Source organism: Choloepus didactylus, chromosome 7 (genome assembly GCF_015220235.1).
Source record: "Choloepus didactylus isolate mChoDid1 chromosome 7, mChoDid1.pri, whole genome shotgun sequence".
Taxonomy (NCBI): Eukaryota; Metazoa; Chordata; class Mammalia; order Pilosa; family Megalonychidae; genus Choloepus; species Choloepus didactylus.
The window spans coordinates 152,663,873-152,686,109 of record NC_051313.1 but is presented as its reverse complement, the minus strand read 5'-3'; the positions used below and the strand labels follow the sequence as shown (position 1 = coordinate 152,686,109).

Genomic DNA, 22,237 nt, shown 5'->3' with positions numbered 1-22,237 from the left:
GAGTTGGCAGTACTAAGTAGCAAACAAATTTTTCTGCATGAAGTTGCACAGGTATAAAACAAAATCAATATTTACATAGAGGAAAATCTCAGGAGTTGAAGAGCTCAGGATATCCTTTCAGAAGATGTCTTGATTTCACAGGAGTATATGATGATAATGATGATAATTAATGATGAGGACAATAATAAAAACAATAATATGCAGTGCAAAGTACCTTATACTTATTTAAGCCCTTTAATCTTTAAGTATTCTAAATGCTCTGCAGCCTTACTTCCAGGACATATCAATTTGAAACTGTCTCTCTGTTTGCCTCTCATTGCCTGAGTTGAGATGTAGTAATCATCTGCCACTTAATGTAAATTCTTTGGCATTAGCCCTTTAAGTCTTCAGGGAGCATCTAGGGTGGGAGGCACATCAGTCTGGCCCTTTGGTTCTTGGAGACAAGTGCTTAGTTTGTGAATTCTTAACCCACCTTCTCAAAATGTGTCTCTGAGACTTACCTCCTGGGATTCAAACTTGCCGAGCTTTGTGACAAGCTTCCTGTGCATATTCTTCTTTTCCCCCCAAATGCGCTCTGGGGTGAGCTCAACCCAGGGCTCCACCCCTTACCTCTTGCACATCTAGCCCTAGACCTGTTAACCTCTTTCCTATGCACCGGGCCACCAACTCCAGCTGCCGGACTGATATTGCTACATGGATATCCCTAAGGCGTCTCACATGGAACAGTATTTGTCAGCACCTCCCCTTACAAACCCGATCCTCTTCCTGGACCTCTGCTCTGGGTTATGGCCTCATCATGATACTTGTCCTTCACTGATCAGCCTCTGATGCTGGCTTACCCTCAGCTCCTGTTTCCTATTCAGATGCCACAGTCCAGTCTAGTCCCTAGTCCTGTGGTCTCCAACTCTGCTATGTCTGGCTCCTGCCACTGTTTCCCTCACGTCCACTACCATGGCTCAGTCAGCCCCTCACTGCACCTCCATGGACTATTCTGATAGCTTCCTAGCTGCTCCCCTTCCTTTGGCTGAGAGTTACTGCAGGACAAGGACCTCATCCATGTTTATATTTCTCACACTGCTAGGCTAGGATTTACTTCCTATAGAAGGAATTCAATGAACATATTTTGAACTAAGACTCTAAGACCTCAATTATGTAAGAATATTTTACTTGATATATACTGATATATTTCTGAGAAGCTAACTAAATAAGAATTGTATTTTAAATGTGCCTAGTGAATGTACTATTTAAAGGATTCCTGTAATGAATCCTAAAACTGCCCAATCTTTTAGAACCTACACACGTATCAAGTCTTTAGTTTAGGTATTGTTACATGAAGTTTTCATGAAGCAGTATACACTTGACTTATCCAGGAAATAAGCAAATATACCATGACATTACAAAATGTATAAACGCGACTTTGCTATAAAGGATGGTTCCAATTTCTGATAGCAGCTGAACGGAACTGGGTCTTCGCAGGCTGGGCAAGCATGTTCAGCATGATTGTCTAGGAGGCAGATCAGAGCTACTGAGTTAGGACGAAAGCCCATGGGCATTGGACATTGCATCTTGGAGATTTATGACAAAGGTAGTCAGATGAATTCTCAACTTTGCCAGTGGATGTAACAGTGAATGAATAAACCAGTTGGGCATGTGTCAGGAGTGTGGGGGATGAGGCAAGAGGAGGTTTCCAGGGTGAGCCTAAAGTAGATATACGTGGATTAAATGTTGGCAGTTCCAGAATTTTCTGCATCCACAGAACAACTGTTTCCAAGTGAACAACATGCTAGGAAATAACCAATGAGGTAAGGAACAATTAACCTTACTGGGAACATAAAACAGGATAGGGTGAAGGAAGGAAACCGTAGGCAGAACTATGAAATCTCCGTGAACAGAGATTTTTGAATTGCAGTTCTTTTAGAAGATAAATTGATAGAACAGGAAGCACACTGTTGATTTGTTAAAAACAAACAAACCCTCAGGGATTAGGGATTATTTAAATTCCAGCTAATAGATCTCATTGGCTTGAGATATAAAGTAAAGAGGGAATAGGTAAACACATCAGTGAAGATGGACTCCTATAAGTAATTTTATACTTTGGATGACCTGCACCACAGCTAGTTTAAACAGAAACTGAGCAAAATTACTAATTATTTTTTCTAAGGAAAGTAGCTTCAGAAGCCAAAATAAATTTCTAAGATGATAAAAAGACTTTGGAAATTATTTTGTAGATGCTAAGAGGTCAACACTATTACCTGGTGTTTTTGGAAAAAACGTACATATTTTATAGGAATTCCCTATTGGTGCAAGTAATGAGAAGATCTACATTAAGGATATTTGAGAGTTTTTAGGATAAATAAAAAATTCATTTAAATAAGTAATGTATACAATTATATATATATATTCATAACGATCTTGGAGTCTTTACTTTAGTTGTCACTCTAATCTGGATCTAACCATAAGAAAAGAACCCTCAAGGAAAAATAGGAGGAAGTTGGTGGAATTGCAGTGGAATTGTGGTGGAATTTCATATCTAATATTCTTGAGGGAGACGGCAACTGAGGAAAGAACACAAACTTTAGGAGGAATGTTATATGCCCCTGGGGGTTTTGTATGGGATCCTATGAAGTATGGAAAACGTACAGTGGAATATTTATGAATCAGTTGAAGATTGAAACTCAAAGCTCTCTTAGTTAAGTCCAAGGAAGGAAAAGGGCAGGAAAGGCCAATGTGATTAAGAAAGGATAAAGAGATTAGTATGAGGAGCCTGAGAGGGAGGCTTAAAATATAAAAACAGTGATTTAAAGATATAAACGATCTGTAAAATACAAGTAGCGGGAAGTTGGAAGAATGACTACAAGAGAGCAAGCATGATGATCAGGACTTTGTGACAGTACCCACTCCCCTGCCTGACGGTTAAGAACAAGTAGTCCAACCCTCTCGTTTTACAGATCCAGGAGTGCAGAAAGAAAGGGACGTGTCTAAATCTGTGCTCTCTTCAGGCACTTACCCCAGCTCCCACCAGCCAACTAAAGGAAAAAAGACAAGCAGTAGTGGAGGTGTAGGATTAGAACCTTGGAGGTTAGAGATATGAGGAAAGGAGCAGATTAGCCAGCTTCTAACAAAGCTGGAAAAGATGAAGAGATAGAGTGGGGAGGATCCAATTTCCTGTGAAGGGAGGGGGAGTGTGAGAAAGCTGTGAGAACAGCTACAGGAGGAAAGGGGACACCTTGGGGACAAAAGGCCGTCGTGGTGAACACGTCCAGGGCTTTTCACCCCAAATATGCAGAGATGTTGCTGAGGGAAGCTCTTGCTGGTATTTATACGAGTCCTCTGATGACAGATCAGATTCCTGAGGTCTGGAAAGTGTTACATATCATTATTCTAAACAGGGCTATTAGATAGAGCAAGCAATTATGGGCCATTTAACTTAACATCATTTATAGAAAAATATTAGGAACAGTTTGTAGGGGGGACAACTCGACAAGCATATGGTAATTTGATTAGAAACAGGCCACATGTTTTTACTGGAGGAAGGTGTTGTTTTAACTAGCTGGTTAGACTTCTTTGAAGTGATTGCTTTCTCAGTTCTAGATTTTAACCTAATATCAATAAATATTAGGAATAAATATGAGCAAATAAAACAAAACTCACTAAACATCTGAAGACATTAGAAATCCAATGGCAAAGGAAATGAATGTTAAAGACAAATGGTATAGCAAGGAAAAATTTAGTTCATACTAGCTAGTAGAGTTTAAGTCAAAATCCTTTCTATGAAAAATATTTGGTTTCAACTTTTGGGGTGTGAATGTGTCCCTCATTTCCTAAAATGTGCTATACAGAAAAAAACATTATTTTTCTTCATTGCAAAAAATCTAAGCTTTTTTAGTGGTTTGACCATTTGATGTGGTAAACAATTTGGCACATTAGGATGAATCCTTCATTAATCACTCCTCTGTTAATTTTCCAAGTTAAACATTTTCAAATAAAAAGAAGACAAGTTTGTAGTTCTTTTAAATTAAGCAATAGATCAACATCAAATTTCTCATGTTTATGTGATAATTCCATACCAATGAATAGTTATCAGAACCTTCAGAGAGAGGATCAGAAAAGGATGAAAACTAAGATAAAACAAGCCTAAAAAAAATCAAAGTACATGTAAGTGTTCACTATTAGCCTTGATTGTATCTTGTCAACTACCTTTTACTGGTTAATCTGTGCAATTCACTAATGATTCGTTCTATTTTTTTAAAGGTACTGGATTCAAACAATACAGGCCTCTCTGCCTGCTACCTCCGTGAGGGTGGGGGCTGTGTCTCTTGTTAATCATTGTATTTCTAGGCCTTGCACACTGTTTGATAAATGTTTGGTGAATGAATGAATGAATGAATGATAACATTATTGTGAATACTAGATATTTACTGTGTACCTGACACTGTACTAAGTACTTTGTTTGCACTGACTCAGTTCTTGGGCAGAAGTTCTAGTATCAGCCCCATTTTTTAAGATGAGGAAAGAGAGGGCACCAAGAAGGTAAGTCATTCATAAATGACAGAAGTTTTGAACTCAGGCAGTCTGGCCCTGGGACCTATACTCCGAAGCACAACACAGATTCCTCTCCAAGAAGAAATGAGCATTGGATGAATCTGCAGATAAACATACGCATATGAATACAACTATATACAAGACAGAAGTTTCAAGAGGCACAGAATTCAGGCATTAACATTGCCATCATTAAATACTGGAATTCAGGGACAGTGGGAAATCTAAAGTCTAATTGCCAGGATCAAGCTTTTCCATAATAGCAAAACTCCTAAACCTTCAAAAGGAAACCCAGGATTTTACAGGTAGAGAAGCAAAACATTTGCTCAATTCAGCTCTAATTGGATGCTAGGGTCCTTAGCCCAGATCAAAAACCTTCAAGACTTTTCATGTTGGTACCGAGCAAGATTTAAGGTTTGTGGTGGTTAAATCAATGTGGAAACAAATTATCAGCATCAGTAGAAGTGTGCACTTGATGGGGTTACTGGTGGCCCCTTTTAGGTTAGCACTGGTCTTTGCTGAATAAAGAGCCTTTCTTAAGACTAGTCTTAGTCTTTCTTACTTAAAAGACAACAGAAACCTCTACTTCCCTTTAATCTTAGTAAACTTAGTCCTTTAGGATATTGGACAATACATTCTCTTCAATTTTTTTTTTCAAATTCTATTTATTTCATTTTTCTATCAGTCATTCTGAAACCATTTGACTCCAAAAAGATATAGTTTATGCATTTGGCTCAGGAGTGCCCCTGTGCTGGAGACATTGTGGAATAGACGACTAAAGCTGATACTGGTGAATAGATACCTTTACAGAATCCAGGAAGAATTAAGAAAAACCTTTGGCATGTGCAAATGGACTTAGACAATGAGAAGGGAAGGATATGACTGACCCTGGAAGAAGTCCCTGTCTGCCCTTCCTTGAGTGGTGATAAGCCTCAGAGAACCCTCCGTGCTTTTCAGGACTCAGGCAGAATGAATTTCTAGATGCTGTTTGTTCTTACTGCTCCACAGCTAAGTCAAAACTCATTTACAGTGCAGTCATCAGTTCTGGTGACCTTTCAACTGGAGAATATCATCACTCTGGAGGCAACTCAACATAACACTGTCAAGCTGATCCAAGCTTTAGGAAAACTTGTGTTGAGGAATGAGGTTAAAAGTTTAGTGTTTCTATACCAGGAAAGCTCACGCAATAGAATTACTAAGTTGAAGTGAAGTGAGCAAAACTAATGCAGCCTACAGGCTTAGAAAGATGAAATGGAGTTGAACACCTAAAATCAAGCAGTGGAGGGAATCAGGGAGATTCAGTGGGAAAATATAGCAATCTTGTGAAACAAGGCTCTACTGTCTTGTTCAAACAACTTTTGTATAAACAGATTGGCAGAACACGTATGATGACTCCTACAAAAGAAATTGGAAGGGATGAAGTGTCACGGCAGGAAGGAGGGCCAAGATGGACTTCGAGAACACTGTTGATATATAGTGTCCTCTCCCTGTTCTGCAAACTCTTTTTGTTCTGTGTCCTTATAAACCCCACACCTTGCCCAACTAAGAATGGTGGATGGGCCATTCTTCAAGACTTCCTAGCTTTTGAGATGGTTTTGGTGTTGGAGAGAGAGCGATGTTTAAATTGTTGTAAGCGTTGGGGCTTTCCATTTTGAGATGACCATTTCCCCTTGTGAGCACTGTGCCTGGAGCATGTGCAGAGACCTGTTGCCGCCCACCCTTGTGGCTCCTTGCTCCGGTGGGGACAAACGCCAGCACGGCCGTGGCCCCATGGACCCCAGCCCTCATGGCAGGTGTCTCCTTCCCCCAGAGGGACCCATGCTTTCCTGGCACACCCACTCGCCATCAGCGCCAGGAACAAAGGCTCCCTGTGTCATGCCTGGCCGCTCCCTGCTCTGCACCCCAGCACCTCCCAACACTGCTCACTGCCTCTGCTTTCTATCCAACAAAGTTTCTTCTTCTGTTTGAAATGATACCTTTTAAAGGGCGGTTAATGATGGCATAGTCACTTTCCATCTTTTTATCAGGGTTTTCCCAATCTCCAAATGCTTTTATGATACATAGGAATTTGGTTCAAAACAGGTTAGAAGAGTTTCAAAATAATTCTGTATTCACAGTTGACATACATTTCATTAGGTAATCATCACATTTGAGGATGCCACTCTCTACTCTCTTCAAGCATATTTAACATGGTGAGATTTGTCACCATCATGAGGCTCGAGCACATTAAAGCTACAACACCGAGCTAGAACTTTTTATAAATTTAGGAAAGGAGGATGGTGTGTTCTAACAACCTGCAGGTTATTTCTTAATACAGAACTTCTTTATTTAGAAATCCATCCATCCATTCATCCATCTATCCACACCCATCAGTCTAGCTGTCTGATATTTATTAAGCATCTACTTTGCTAGAGTCTGAAATATCAAAAAACACAGCCCCTTCTCAGAGAGTTCATACTTTCATAAAGGGAGAAAGATGTGTGAACAAATGGTTATAATAAATTCTAACAGGTGTTAGAATCATGTATTGTATACAATAAAAATACAAAGGAAGGAGGAGAAATTTTGGTGGACCTGATATACTGGCCAGAAAAGGCTTCATAGACAGGGTGGTGCCTGAGCTGAGCCTTAAAAACTGCATAGGTGGCGTCAGGCCATGGGGTGCAGAGCCGGGGGTAGGGTGGGTAGGGAGTGGAAGGGCATTCCACGTGGTGGTTGCAGTGTGAGCAAGAAACACCCTGAGGTGTTTGGGAGATTGCTTATGGCCCAGATGTGTGTGTGTGTGTGTGTAAAGGAATGGGAGAGGTTGGCAGGCCCTACAGATCCCTGATACCCTCCAGGTCTTGTAGGGCTTTATAAGTCACATACCATGTAGGTATCAGGGCCAGCCATCAAAACAAGAGACTAGCCCAGTGAGCTCTGTCTTGATATGAGTCTCCATTTCTGAAACCAACTGTTTCCTTGGGTGTGTTTTACTCTTGTTTTCCTTTTTAGAGCAATGGATCTTGTGGTGAGAATAATATCACAAACTCAATTCACTGTGACTGGTGTGGGAAATGCCCGCTGAAGGATGCCAGAGAGCCGCATGGGGAGCTCTGAAGGTTGGCAGCAGGCATTCAAAGAGACCATTTTCACAGCCAGCCAGCCAGATGTAGCAATGTTTGGCAGAGGGCCTGCATGTGTGGCTGTGATAGAGTGCCTTACCACTTCAGTTGGTCTGTAGTATTTGAGATCGACAGTCACGTGAATCTTGCCGGTCTCTTTACATCTGCCCACTTCATTTTCATTCTTTCCTTCCCACCTGTGGAGGAGATAAACACTTCATCAGCTCCTAATTGCTTGGGCCCAGCCTCCTCCCTGCAGGAGTAAGCAGACCCATTATAAACAGGAACACAGGCTGACTATTAGTAGTCTTAGAGCAACAGTGACTATCACAGCCTTCTATATATGTTTTGAAAGGGTCCATTTTTTCTTTCTTTTTAAGAACATACTGTTGACTTCAGAAGTGAGACTTTAGAACTGAACATATCAGAGCAACCAGAAAAAGAAACTGAACAGCTTTCAGAGAGTTCAAACATTTTATACTTCTCTAGAAAATTCTTGATAAGGTCAATTATCATGAGTTGTGTTTTGTCCCCTTCTTTATTTTTTCTCTTCCTTTTGTAATTTTAGAGACACATAGTGACAATTCGATGCTTGCCGTTTTGCAATTTAATGCATTTGATTTGTCCCTGTATTATATTTAGTTTCTCTTTCTCTACTCCAGTCAGCAGTGGGCCTTAATAGTAAATTTCAGATGCAAAAACTCACTGGTTCATTTCCGGCTAAGAGAGGTGTGCTGGTTTGGATGTATTATGTCCTCCAAAAGGCCATGTCCTTTGATGCATCTTGTGGGGGCAGACGTATTAGTGTTGATTAGGTTGGAATATTTGGATTAAGTTGTTTCCAAGGAGATGTGACCTACCCAACTGTAGGTGACAACTCTTATTGAATTATTTCCATGGAGGTGTGGCCCTGACCATCCAGCGTGGGTCTTGATTTAATCACTGGAGTCCTTTAAAAAATGCTGGCATAGACCAAGAAGCTAGCTGGCTTAACTCCGAGAGGCTTGGAGTTGCTGACACCTGACATTGGCTGACACTTAGTCATTTTGGAGAACGCCGTTTTGAAAAGCAACCTAGGAGCAAGCAGACACCAGCCATGTGCCTTCCCAGCCAACAGAGGTTTTTTGGATGCCAATGGCCTCAGTGAAGGTACCCTATAGTTGATGCCTTACCTTGGACACTTTATGGCCTTAAGACTGTAACTTTGTAACCAAATAAACCCCCTTTATAAAAGCCAATCCATTTCTGGTATTTTGCAAATGGCAGCATTAGCAAACTGGAACAAGAGGATACCATAACCTCCTCGAATTTAGCGACAGTGTCATTTGGACCTGAGTTTCCTTCCCTAAGCATCCACTATTCACAATAGCAAGGACCCTGTAACGGCCTCCTGAGGTCCCCACTGTGCTGTGCACAGTGCAGGAGATGCTCACAGGCTTCAGGGCTGCTTCTCACAGAAATGACACTTCATCCATTTTACATTCTCATGTTTTATAAAGGAAGCTGCTGGCTTAATGCTGACCTTTGGATTTCTATGATCTAATATTAGAGCAACAGAAGATACTATATAATTTGGATTATTTATTTTTACAAGCGAAAACTTTTGACAAAGAAAGAAAAGAAATCAAGTATGACTTCAGTTTGACTTTGATGCTTATCCTCAGAACTAATTTGCTTTATCAACTGAAAACAGGAAAAGTCTGTGCCCCATGGATTGGTCAGATCATGGATCTAATGAAAGGAAAGAATGCTAAACTTAGTTACTTGATTACATGAGTCACAGGTGCCTTTAACAATGAATACTAAACGTTGATTACTGTCATATTTTGGACATAGGTTGGGTATTAGAGACATTAACTGGACTCACAAGCTTTATTTCTGATCAATCATTGAATTTTCTGTCCTCAATTCACTTCTTGATAGCATAGAAGAGTATTTCACCACTGGAGGATTAATTGGTTTATAAATGCACTGAATTTGCCAATGTACTCAAGACAAATAATAAAAACATCTCACAACATAAAGAGAATTCCAGCATATGTTAAACAAAGGCTGGTCATTTTTCCATGACTTTTGTATTAATTAATTGTCTCAAAAATGATGTTTTGTGTTTAGAAAATTGATAGATAATTAGAGAGACAGAACATAGACAGAAGGATTGAGAGATGGATAGACAGAAGGATGATACAGCAAATGTGACAAAAGTTAAAACTGGTGGAGTGGGGAATACTGGAGTTCACTGGGTTTTGTATTATTTTTGTAACTTTCCTGTAAGTTTGAAATGATTTCAAAATAAAAAGTTTAAGGGGGGAAAAGTACATTTGATGATTTATTTATCTGGTTTAGTTTTTTATTGTTGATTATACTGATTGGACAGGTGATGCATAACCACTGAGGATTTTAAAGAGAATGGTAGTATCAGAGCTGAAGTTTTGGAAAGTTCCCCTGGAAATAATATGTAGATGTTTTGGAGTATGGAGACCGAAAATAATAAAATGAAACAGCTTAAAGTGATAAAGGCCCTTGTGCCTCTCTTATGGATAAAGACCAAATGTTGGCTAATATCACATGAAGGGAGACTAATTGGTTAAGTCATGATTCCTTTTTAAAATTATGTATCTAATTCTAAAGTTAATTGTTTAAGTGGAATGTTTCCTTTGATTGGGCTTTCAGTAAATGAAGGATATTTGTATTTCACAAACACATTTACATTTTTTGTTGTGCACATTTCGCACTTTGCAAAAAGAAACAAGTACAGCAGATACCTTCATGACAGTACTTCCAACTAAGGCAAAAGGGTTAACAGAAATGCTAGTCACAATTTTACCAGCTACTCTTTCCATTTACAGCTAGGTATTTAGTAGGGTGGGTCATACCAACTCACGTACACATACGTACACACATGCATATATGTAACATATATATATACATACGCACTGTTTTTCATATAGGTAAAACTCAGACGTCATAAACTTGAGAACTACTGATTCAAATCTAGTTATGAATAAATTTGCTGAAATTACACATAAGAATGCACACACGTATTTAAATTGATAAAGTCTTGATGAGACAGTGCGAGTTCTCTCTGTTGGTCAGGAGAGGGACAAGGGAAAGCCAGCGCTGTCTTCAGAATGAGGGTCAGCAAACTTTTTCTGTAAAGAGCCAGATGTGGTCTCTATTGTATGTTCTTCCTCCTCCTCTTCTTTTTATTCTTTATAACCTTTTACAACTATAAAAGCCATTCTTAGCTCAAGGACAGTAAAAAAGCTGGCATCAAGTGGGATTTGGCCTGCAGGCCATAGGTTGAACACCCCTATGCTTTAGCTTATCAGGTTGATGTTACACCTTTACCCTTAACTAAAGGAAAACATTTAATTCCCGTCTATTCCAACAAGTTGCACTGCTGGACCAACTTGCATTTTAATGTCATTACTGATTCTCTTTGATTGCTATGCTAGCCATATATTAACATTTGGGATTTCTAACACTAGATGAAATGGGGAAAGCTGAAGGAAGGACATTTTCACTTTAAGGGGTTTATAAACAATCTGAAAGTAAGGCTTGCTTCAATGACACTTTGGCACTACAGGTAAGCACATTGGCCTTCCCGCCTCTTCCTGACAGTGTCTGCTGGGCTTTCCTCCTCCAAATGCTTTTTTACAGTCAGAACAGTCTCTAAGGGCATGGCATTGCCCTCTATAATTAATAATAGCTGCACTGAATAATTGGCTGTAACCAGGAAATGGCTCAAAGCAGAACTGAGTTGGCAGAAATCACTTTCTACTTTGTAGTAGGTCTGCATGAGGGCAGTAAGCAAAATTTTCGGCCAAGGGCCAAAAGACATTCAAATACAACAATACATGAAACACTTGTATTAACAAGTAAAAGGTAACAGCTAAGTTGTCCTAACAAGCAATATTATGACTGAAAACAGAGCCGCAATGCTAATGCAAAGAAGGTGGCTTGATAGGGAGTAGAGGATTCAGCTAATTAACAGGATTTACTACCCACTAAATTAGATCAAAAGCTCACTGAGCAGGGATTCTGCATAATTCATTTTTTAAGACGAATTGTTGGCTCCAAAAAGCATTAATACTAGAGAGCACTGAAGAATAACAGAATCACACACAATAAAGATGTAGTGCTCTTAAAATCCTAACTAGGCATTCTTTTCAGAAACAATGAAAGCAAAGTCTACTGTAAAAGCAAATAGTGGTGATGCACTCCTGGTAGTGACCTGAATTATTTTTAAGAAAGGCTATTCTATTAGGATGAGGATAGAGAAGTGGCTAAAATTTAGTGACTGACATAAAGCAGTTCTGGAAAAATTAGCTTCTGGATAAAGACGGTGGTTTGTGTGCATGCATACACACATGCATGCACACTTATACACACACTTACCTACTTTTGCTTCCTCTGCAGGCTTCTCTAAAATGACAGTAAATGGATTTTTCAAAGAAGGAATAAAACCCCAGGGCCAAAAGAACAAGAAAGATGAGCGAAACCAAGTTCTGGAAGCTGGAAAGCAGAGGGATGAATGACTTCTAAGCCAGCAGTGGGGAAAGGTGAGTGTGAACCCCATTTATACTTGCAGAGGCCCCCAAATGCCCAGGAAGTAGTGGTACAGTTTCCTCAGGAAGTGAAGGTTGAGTCTGATGCCCAACCCCCCCTCCAGCTTCCATATCCCTTGCCAAAGCCTCACCGTCACTTGGCCAAAAGATGAGGGTTTCTTTTCTGGGGAGTAGGACAGAGGGTGGCTGGACTGAAGGTCCCCAGGCCAAGCGAAGGGTGGGGTCAGAATGTTGAAAACAGGGAAACTGAGTGAATGCATGCATGCTGAATGGAAACAAACCTGCTTGCCTCCAGGTGCTAGGAGCCAGGCCTGTCTCCTTCCAGGGAGGAGACTGGGAGTCTTCTCTGGGCATCAGGGATCCCCCAACTAGATGGCTTTGTCAGATCACTCCCCCACCCCCAGTGACACAGTCAACAAGGTTAACCGTATTCTCACATTTCCAATTAGTGTTTCACGCTCCCACTTTTAAACATGAACAGAAAACCAAGGATTACCAGACAGATGTGTAAGGAAATCTTTGTACATGACAGACAGAAATCAAAACAAAATGAAAAAAGCAACTTGGAAGAAATAGAACAAGTAGGGGGAGGAGAATTAACAAATAACAAACAAAAACAAAAACACATATATACCACCATTAATATCCCCAGAGAGAGAAGAAAAGATATCAAAAGAAATAAGAACAGGATACCATATAAAAAGGGACAATTTGGGAAATGAAAGAGATTTTAGAAATTGAAGAAAAAAAATCAGAAATTCAGAATTCAAGAGAAGATTCTGCATATAAAAGTTTTGTGAGAAAAAAATCTCTCAAAAAGTAGAGCAAAAAGATGTATATGCAAAAGGAGAAGGCGGCAGATTAGAGGGTAAGAAGACTGTCTCAGGGATGTCAGTTTGACAGCATTTCCAGAAGAGAACAGAAAAAAATGTAGCAAAAGAAATGTCTTGAAATAAATCAAGGTAAAATATCAGAGCAGAAGAACATGGATTTCCAGACCAAAAGGGCCCAAAGAGTGCTCCCAACAACGATGAACCAGATCCACCTCCCACTTGGGAAGGGAGAAACTGTGTGGATGCCCAGAGGGAACAGTTGGTATTAGGGTTTCTCACAGGGACCCTGCAAATTAGAAGGCAATGGAGCAACACTTTCAAAACTCTGAAGAAAAATTATTTCCAACCTAGAAATATATACAGCTACATTATTAATTTTTGGGCTAGAATAAAGATCTTTTTAGATAATCTTGGTCACAAAGCATTTACTTCCCATGCACAGTTCTCAGGAAACTAATTAAGATTTTACTTCACCAAACCAAGGGTTTTTTTTTTTTTTTTTCTTTTTTTAAAGATGTCAGGAAACAGGGACCAATTTAGGACAGGGGTAAGAGAATCCTCCTCTCAGGCATGGAAGAAGCATATGGGAAGCCAAAGCTCATACTCACGAGGGCACCAGCCCAGAAGGCACAGGAGGATGTGCTTGAGAATAACCCAGAGCAGGGGAAGAGTTGGGAGTAGTCAGTCTATAAATATATAGAGCATGAAGCCAGTGGAGAAAGCTCCATGGTAAATAAATGACAATTTTACAGAAAAGAAGACGTGGTCATGGTTTACTGACAACAGCTATCAGTGATGATAATGTAACACTGAATATTGAGCCAACTAAAAATTAAAATCTACCAATCAGGTAACAAGAGAATGAAGGGAGGAAGGTGCAAGAGTGAGGGTGGTGGGAGAGGAAAAGAGAAGGAATCTCTCATTTTGAATAGGAGGAGGTCAGTAGATAAAGGCTAAAAGTGAAGAATCAAGAACCAGTGATAAAAACAAGTTATTTAAATATATGGAGCTAAATATCAAAATAATCAACTAAGAGAGTATAATGAAGTATAATAGGATTTTGAAAGAGAATAGAAAAAAAATGGAGTGGAGCAAATAAGTATCTTGAAAAAAATCAGGAAAATATATCAGAGCAGAAGAACATGCATTTCCAGGAGGATTCACAGAGTGTCCCAAATAGTGATGCTTCTGCAGAATGGGAGGAACTGATGTTTTTGGAGTCATCAACACTCTACCTCAAGTTTCCACCGCAAAGGTAACCATCTATGGGGTGGGGAGACGGAGTCTACAAAGAAGACTAAGGAGGGGCTGTCTGAGAAGAGGCAGCAAAACCTGTAGGAGGGGAAAGAGGGCTGGGCACCTGTGCCAACAGCTGAAGAAATGTCAAGGAGGATTTGGAGAACTGGAAAAGGCCACTGGATTTGGTGGCCTGTAGTTCCTGGAGTTGTCAGACAAAGCTGTTGCGATGGAGTAACAACAACAGAAGACAGACTGGTGTGAGCTGAGGAGGTGATTCTTTGCTAACTTTTGACAGAGCTGGGAATAGAAAAAGGGCAGTACCTGCAGGGAATGTGAGCTGGAGAGGGGCACTGCTTAACAGATGGGAAGACCTGAGAAGGTAAAGATGTTGGTGGAGAGCAGTGAAGGACAGAAGGGATAATCGACAGTTTTGGTTTCTTGACAGGGTGGGAGAGCTGAGAGCCAAAGACCAGGAGGAGAGCTGGTTCTCAGAGAGGAGAGAAGGGCAACTCCTCAGGACAGAGTATGACTTACATGCTCAGGTGACCACTGTTCTAAGCATAAAACCGGCTCAAGTTTTTAGAAGACATTAGTCTGAGGGTTGTACCATGTAATGCAAGTTCTGTCCAGGCCTTTCATATCGTGATTGGAATGGAGACTTGTTTGCCCCATCTATGCTCAAGATTCTTCCATTTTATTTATATGAACACTGATCATTGCTCTTAATAAGGGGGTTCCAGCAGCAATAAGACCAGCTGTTACACTGTGGTTAATGAATAATCTACAACAAAAAATGTAAAATTTAAATCTCGTACACAGCTGTTCAGACTTTATTTATTAGATTAATGACTTCATTTATTCTGTGCTTTCTCTACCACAGGCCCCTTATAAATTCTAATTAATGAATCCTTATGCCAAAAATCAGGCAGGTAGTCTTGTCTGCAGTTTATAAATGGAGAAAAAGAAGTTTAGAGGGCCTGAACAATTTATGGAAGGCCACATGGGGAACTGTTGTCAGAGCCAAGATTGCAGAGCAAGGGTTCTTGGCTACATCCTCCTGGCTCAGCCAACACTTCTGTTTCACATGGCTGGAATGAGCAAAATAGGTGTGGTGCCCTCTTAAAAGGACACTGTCCTTTTTATGTGGAGGCCCTCACAAATATTATTGACAGTAAGAGTTGTCAATTGCCCTTGCTCCCTTCTTTTTCTCAGTACCACTGAGAAATTATTAAGTAGAGGGTCTGCGTTCAAGTAGTCTTTTCTTAAGCTTTTTCTGTAGGAAATCAGAGTGGTATGATTAACTCAAGGAAAACAGTCTTGGTGGTAGTGCCTAATGGTAGTGGCAAGAGAGCAAATATAAAAAGACCAGAGATTTGTCTTCTCAGCTGTAAAAAGGGCAGTGAAAGGATTTTCAGATGCACAGAGTTTAAATGAATGTCAGTATTTCTATGTTATCTTTACATGGGTTGCTAAACATCTTCTATCCTCCTTGCTTTATTTGTATTTATTTATTTTAGCTCAGCTGGGGCATACTATCCACCCACAAAGAATATAAGGGAGTTTCTGCCCCTTGACAGTAGAAAGCAAAATGTATGGAGGCCACACAGATGGGCCAGAGTGATAATGTGACAGCTTAAGGACTAGTGCTCCAGTTGCGTGTGAGAGCCTCAGCCTTAGCTCAGGGCCTTCAGTCACGTGTACCTCCTCTATGTCACAACCCTATCCATCCATCTTCCTTCCTCCTACCTCCCACAAATATTCACTGAGCACCTACTAAGTGCAGCCACAAAGCTAAGCTAGGTGCTAAGGAAACAGGTGTAAGATAGACATGGTCTCTGTCCTTACGGAGCACAGAATCTAGGGTGGGCGATACACAGGGTGCTGTCAGAGCACAGAAGTGAGTGCCCAGCAGGTGTTGGACAGAGGGAGGATATCTAAACTAAGACTTGAAGGATGAGTGGGAAGTGGCCTGGTGAAGCAGAGGGAGTAGTGCATGGATTATCTTTTGCGATGTCCCAGTGTGGTCAGTCCAGTCCAATCCAGCTGATCAGCTTGCCCATCACCTACATGCACTGCCTCCTGCTTCCAGGCCTTTTCTCAAACCATTCCACCCACTTGGAGTGCTTTCCCTCTTCTTCGCCACCACCCGTATCTTCCACTTCATTGAAGAGCCGGCTTAAATCTATCTAAAATCACTCCAATTTTGATCATGATGCTATGACTTCATTACTGGTAAAATAAATTAGCACAATATCATCATTTATTTATGTACATTTATAAATAATGTGTTCTTATTAATTGTTGCCCAATTACAGTCTACACTTCTCGAAGGCAAGGAAATGTCTTTTGATTCTTCTAGATGACTTTGGCTTTCAGAGAAAATGAAGTGGGCAGAGATCATGTTTACTGAACATCAACTATGTGCTAAGTCCTATGCTGGCTGTTTAATTAGGTAATTTATAAAGGCAGAAGTTATTTTGAGGACCTGATGGATCTGTATTGAAAGAACTTAAATGGAATTGACCTGCTCTCCAGTAAATTGCCTCTCTGCATATGAAATGGAATGAGGGTTGCCTAAGACTGAGATGCAGCACGACATTAAGGCGCAAATGAGGTCTTACAGTTGTGGATAATTCAAGAGCCTGCTGCCTCCATTAAGGTACACATAAGTTCAGGCTATAATGTGTTTCTTGTTATGGATTAAAGACCAAAGTATATTAGGAGTCTATTAACATAAAATGATACTAGGGCTTGGATTCCAGAGGAGGAGAGAGGGAGGGAGGGAAACCAGAAGAGAGGAGAAAGAAGGAGAGAGAGCTTTACATGGTTAAGTTGAAACTTGATGAAAAGCTTAAATCTCTTTATTATGACTAAACGGAATGTAGAATTTTTTTGAAGGCCTGAATCTCTTTAGGGGTAACCTAAAAAGTTCTCATAGCATCTACACCGAGGAATGGACTTTGTCCTGCAGGTTCCCTCACTCAGTGGGATGGATTTTTCCAGCTCTGAATGGCAGATTCTGAGTGATGGTGAAGATGAGTCATATTTTTGTCACTCAGTCACAGACTTCACTCAGTTTGGTTAGGCAGTATGAACATCAAAGAAAGATTTAGCAAGTTGTTATTGTGGGATATAAAGCTACTAGAACAAATGGAGCAATAGTACACTGGGGAAGGAAACAATTTAGAGTAGCTTTGTACATTTAAAGGTATGAAATTTTCCTAGAGAAACAAAGCAGAGCCACACTAATTTTCCTACTCCCGCTTTTTTCCCTTAAACATAACCCTTAGAAGTATGTCATGTGAGAATTCTGTTCATCAAAAATGACTGGATTTGTTTTTCCCAGTCACAGGCTCAGCAAATTCTCGAAGAATGCCTATAGCAGATACCCGCCACACCGATACTTGATTCACAACCCATCAGGCACCTGGGACCCTAGTACCTCCATTCATTGCCTTCCTTTTCACACATCCTTGTCCAAAGACTCAAGCTCAGGGCTCAGGGGTCAGAAATCCCACCCACTAGGAACCAATTTCAAATTAAGGGTAGAATGCATGAGTATAAAATACCTGGTTACTCCAGCCATTAGGATTCTAGAAATGAGTTTCTTTTTAGATGTATAATAGTTTGCCCCTGTAGTTTCTACTGAAAACGTAAATGCAGTATCACTAACTATAATAAATATACCTATTGCCTGGAAATCTGTTTTTTTTCCCAACAGCAGACAGTGATCTCCTATAGCCCCTAGGCTCTTACATGGTTAAGGCTACTCTTAAAACTCTCTTCTCAAAAGTTAACAAGATTGATGACAGAAAATTAGTCTAGACAAGTGTTTACCTGTTTGGTGTATCCAACTATCACTTTAATTGTAGGACAAAAGTGTTTCCTACTCATATTACTTGGTAATAAATTGATGGGAAAATATAAAAACAAAATATAACACTTTTTAGTGTTTAGAACTCCCACAGTGCAACTGTCCCAAACACACACACATAGGCACACCCTGTAATGCTCTTAAAATAAAACATTTATTCCCATAGGGTGACTTCTCAATACAAAAGACCAAATAGGTCTTTCATCTCAGCAATTTCATTAATGAATATTACCTTAAATTTTATCAGGGTTGTATGTGGTATGGTCTGCAACGCTGAACATTTTCTACTGATCCAAACTCAAATTAAGTTTCTATTTTCTAACAAATTCAAAGCAAAACTTACTCAAGTGAGGTCAAAGACTTCAAGAGCCAATATTTGTGTTGATTCTAAATATTAATAGAGATGGAAACACATTTGCAAGCCTTTTCAGTGAACACTACAACAGATATGGAGAACTATTTAAGTTTTTCAGAAGCAGTAGCAGAAACTGGAAGAGACAGCAGATCTTAAAACAGCTGGAGTGAAAATGTTCCAGGTATCGGCATGTCTGGTATGAAAGAGGCATGAAATATGAGATTATAGAGAAAGTTCAGAAGCTCAGAAAATATCTATTACTTTCCTACAGGCACACAAAAGCTGTCGAGTAAAATTTTGAGATGGCAAAAAGTTTTCTATCTTAATTAATGGCACCATTAATAAAGCTGAAAAACGTGGCCCTCCTTCACTGTCTATATCCAATTATTCATTCAATCCTGTTGTTTTTAGGTGTTTCTTGAAACAATTCCCTCTTTCCACAGCCACACCTTTGGGTAAATTCAGACCCCTACCATCCCTTGCCTGGTAGTCAGCTCTGAAAGCTCCTGCTGTCGAGAGCACAGCGGCTCCCAGCCACTCTCACTACCATGGGAGGATGAACCTGCTGAAAAGGACATGGCTCACTGTGACGCATGGGGAGATCAGGGCACACCTTTCTAGACAAGCTGGCTCTTAGGATATCCATATGAGCTCAACTGCATCTGTATTGCTAGAGCGCCTAGAACATGCCTGCTTGGGAGCTCCAAGGAGACAAAGGTGAATAAGATGCAGTTCCCAGCTCACCTGCGACAGATGCAGATGGAGGAGAGGGTGGGAGGTAGAGCTGGAACAGATGAAGGAATTAACATCTAATTCCCTAACCCTAACAAGGTCTTCCACAAAAATTGCATATAGTAACAATTATCTTTGAAAAACCCTTCAAATCTTCCTTTTTTTTTTTTTTTCCACCAGAAACTGGGCTTCTGAAAACTCAAAGGTTCAGCTTTTGTTTTCCTTGCATTCTGGCTGGGGTATCCCTTTCCTAGAGGCATGGAGGCTGGGTCTGATTTGGTAAGTTGTTGATTATGCTATGACTCTACTGTTTTCATGGCAAATATTTTCTTGTTTACATCACAGGGTTTTTTGAAGGGATATAACAAGAAGGGTAAAAAGTGCAATTCAAAGGAAAGAGGGGGCTTTTGAGCTGATCTTTGCACACCAATGTTCATAGCAGCATTATTCACAATTGCCAAAAGATGGAGCAACCCACGTGTCCATCACTGATGAATGGATAAACAAAAGGTGGTATATATACATACAATGTAGTATTATTCAGCCTTTAAAAGGAATGAAGTCCTGATACATGCAACACATATATGAACCCTGAAGACATCATGTTGAGTGAAATAAGCCAGACACAAAAGGAAAAATATTGTATGATCTCTCTGATATGAAAAAATTAAAATAAGCAGAATCATAGAGACTGAAACTAGAAGATAGGTTACCAGAGGCCAGGGAGAAAATAGTGAATGGGGATATAATGCTTAAATTGTACAGTTTCTATTTGTTAATTTATTTGAGGTTTTATAGTTATGCTTCATATGTGCTTTTGATAGTCATTGTAGTTTGAATAAAGTGTTACAATTTTTTAATGTTGAAATCGTGTGTTGTTTAATTTTTGTACATGAATTCAAATTCTTGAGCATTAAATTTGCGATAATTCTAAAAAATTTTTTCCTATGTCCCAATGGCTTTTTGAGACTTTTCTCTTCCATTATTGTATCCCATCCCTGATCATGTATTGCATTTAATTGTCATTGTCTCTTCACTGCTCTTTCTCTTTTTTTTATCACAGAAGCATATAGACAATATACATTTTCCCATCTCAACTACTCACAATCATACCATTCAGTGGGATTAATCACATTCACAGTTTTTTTTTTTTTTTAATCCTTACCACCATCCATTACCAGAACTATCCCATCACCCCAAAGAGAAAACCTACACTCATTTTGCATTAACTCCCCATTTCCCCTGCCCCCATCTCTGGTAACCTGGATTCTACTCTCTGTCTCTATGAGTTTGCATATTCTAGGTATTTCATATAAGTGGAATCATACAATATCCATCCCTTTGGAGTCTGGATTATTTTACACAACGTGATGTCATCAAGTCTGATCTATGTAGTGGCATGTATCAGGACTTCACTACTTTTGAAGGCTAATATTCCATTGCATGTATATATCACATTTTTCTCTTTTTTATTAGAGAAGTTGTAGGTTTACAGAAAAATCATGCATAAAGTACAGAATTCCCATATACCCCCTTCACAGTTTATTATTAAGATTTTGCATTAATGTGGTATTTTTTTTACAATCGATGAAACTATTATTATAATTGTACAATTAACTGTAGTTGATAGTTTACATTAGGGTTCACAGTTTATGTTGTACAGTTCTTTTTTTTAAAAAAATTTTTATTCTGGTAACATATACACAACCTAAAATTGCCAGTTTTATCTACTTTCAAATGTACAGTTCAGTGTTGGTAATTACATTCACAATGTTGTGCTATCACCACTATCCATTACCAAAACTTTTCCGCCACCCTAAACAGAAACTCTATACCAAGTGAGCAGTAACTATCCCTTCCCTATGTCCACCTCAGCCCCTGGTAACCTGCATTCTAGTTTCTGATTATGAATTTGCATATTCTAATTATTTCTTATAAGTGAAATCATGCAGTATTTGCCTCTTTGTGTCTGATGTCTTCAAGGTTCATCCATATTGTAGCATTTGCAAAAACTTTATTCCTTTTTACAGCTGTATAATATTACATTGTATGTGATCCAAGGCCAAATCCATTGTGCCTCTTTTTGTTTAGCTTACTTCGATTTGGGTTTCATTTCCTTAAAATCAAAAGAACTCTGACTAATTAAAATGCTATCTCACTTTCTCCCCTTCCTAATACATTTTTGTTATGCTTAAGCCTTCATTATTGTGGATATTTCACACAGTTAAAAAATGAGAATTTATCTTAAAGAATTCACAACATTTGGAGCTCAACAGAACACTCCAACAATAAAATGTCATGTTTGATTCCTGAAGAGAACACAAATGAAAAGTGTCCATATTTTGAGATAATAAAGTGGTATGTTGCCTACATTTTACTTTTTCTCACTAGACTTACTTAAATATAATCAGCGGTGATGTTCACATATACAATATAAAATTTTAAAATTGCTTTAGAGGCTTTCTTAATTTTTTAGAAGTGATACTGTACAGTTGAAGATATTTAATTTCCCTTAAACTATATATTTTTTAAAAATTGAAGTGTTTAGAAGCAACGTGAATTTTATATTCAAAGGTCTAAAAGAAAGTCTCAAGCTAAAACACAACCCCTCCAATAATACACTTTTAATTTTTGAGTCCACAAATAAAATGAACAATTTATTAAATTAATTTTATTTTTTTAAATAAAAATAAAATGAAAAATTTATTAAAAAAAATGAAATAGAGGGCATAAAGATAACCTTGATGACTAAATTACATTGCAAAGATGATTTTACATCTCTTGCTTTTATTTTTATTTAATTTTTCAACTCCCAGTAGTTTAGCAAAAATAAGGAAAGACTATAGTTTTGCCTTCCCATTCTTTATCTTTTCTAATTAATAAAATTAGTTATCTGCACAATATTTTTATGTAAAATGAATTTCATAGGTAAGCTGGGTAAATAAGGGAGAAATCAAGGGTGAATGAAAAATATATGACATACATAAATA

General features: G+C 39.1%; 2 protein-coding genes across 2 annotated transcripts in view; both read right to left on the bottom strand.

The window, feature by feature from the left end:
• LOC119539642 (Y-box-binding protein 1-like) overlaps nucleotides 1–6,327 on the bottom strand; it is a 38,361-nt gene extending 32,034 nt beyond the window's left edge. Inside the window, exon 1 of the mRNA XM_037843308.1 lies at nucleotides 6,258–6,327. Within this exon, the coding sequence (XP_037699236.1) occupies nucleotides 6,258–6,327 (70 nt within the window). The remainder of the gene's footprint in view (nucleotides 1–6,257) is intronic.
• GMDS (GDP-mannose 4,6-dehydratase) overlaps nucleotides 1–22,237 on the bottom strand; it is a 646,510-nt gene that overhangs the window by 97,288 nt on the left and 526,985 nt on the right. Inside the window, exon 9 of the mRNA XM_037844924.1 lies at nucleotides 7,744–7,840. Within this exon, the coding sequence (XP_037700852.1) occupies nucleotides 7,744–7,840 (97 nt within the window). The remainder of the gene's footprint in view (nucleotides 1–7,743; nucleotides 7,841–22,237) is intronic.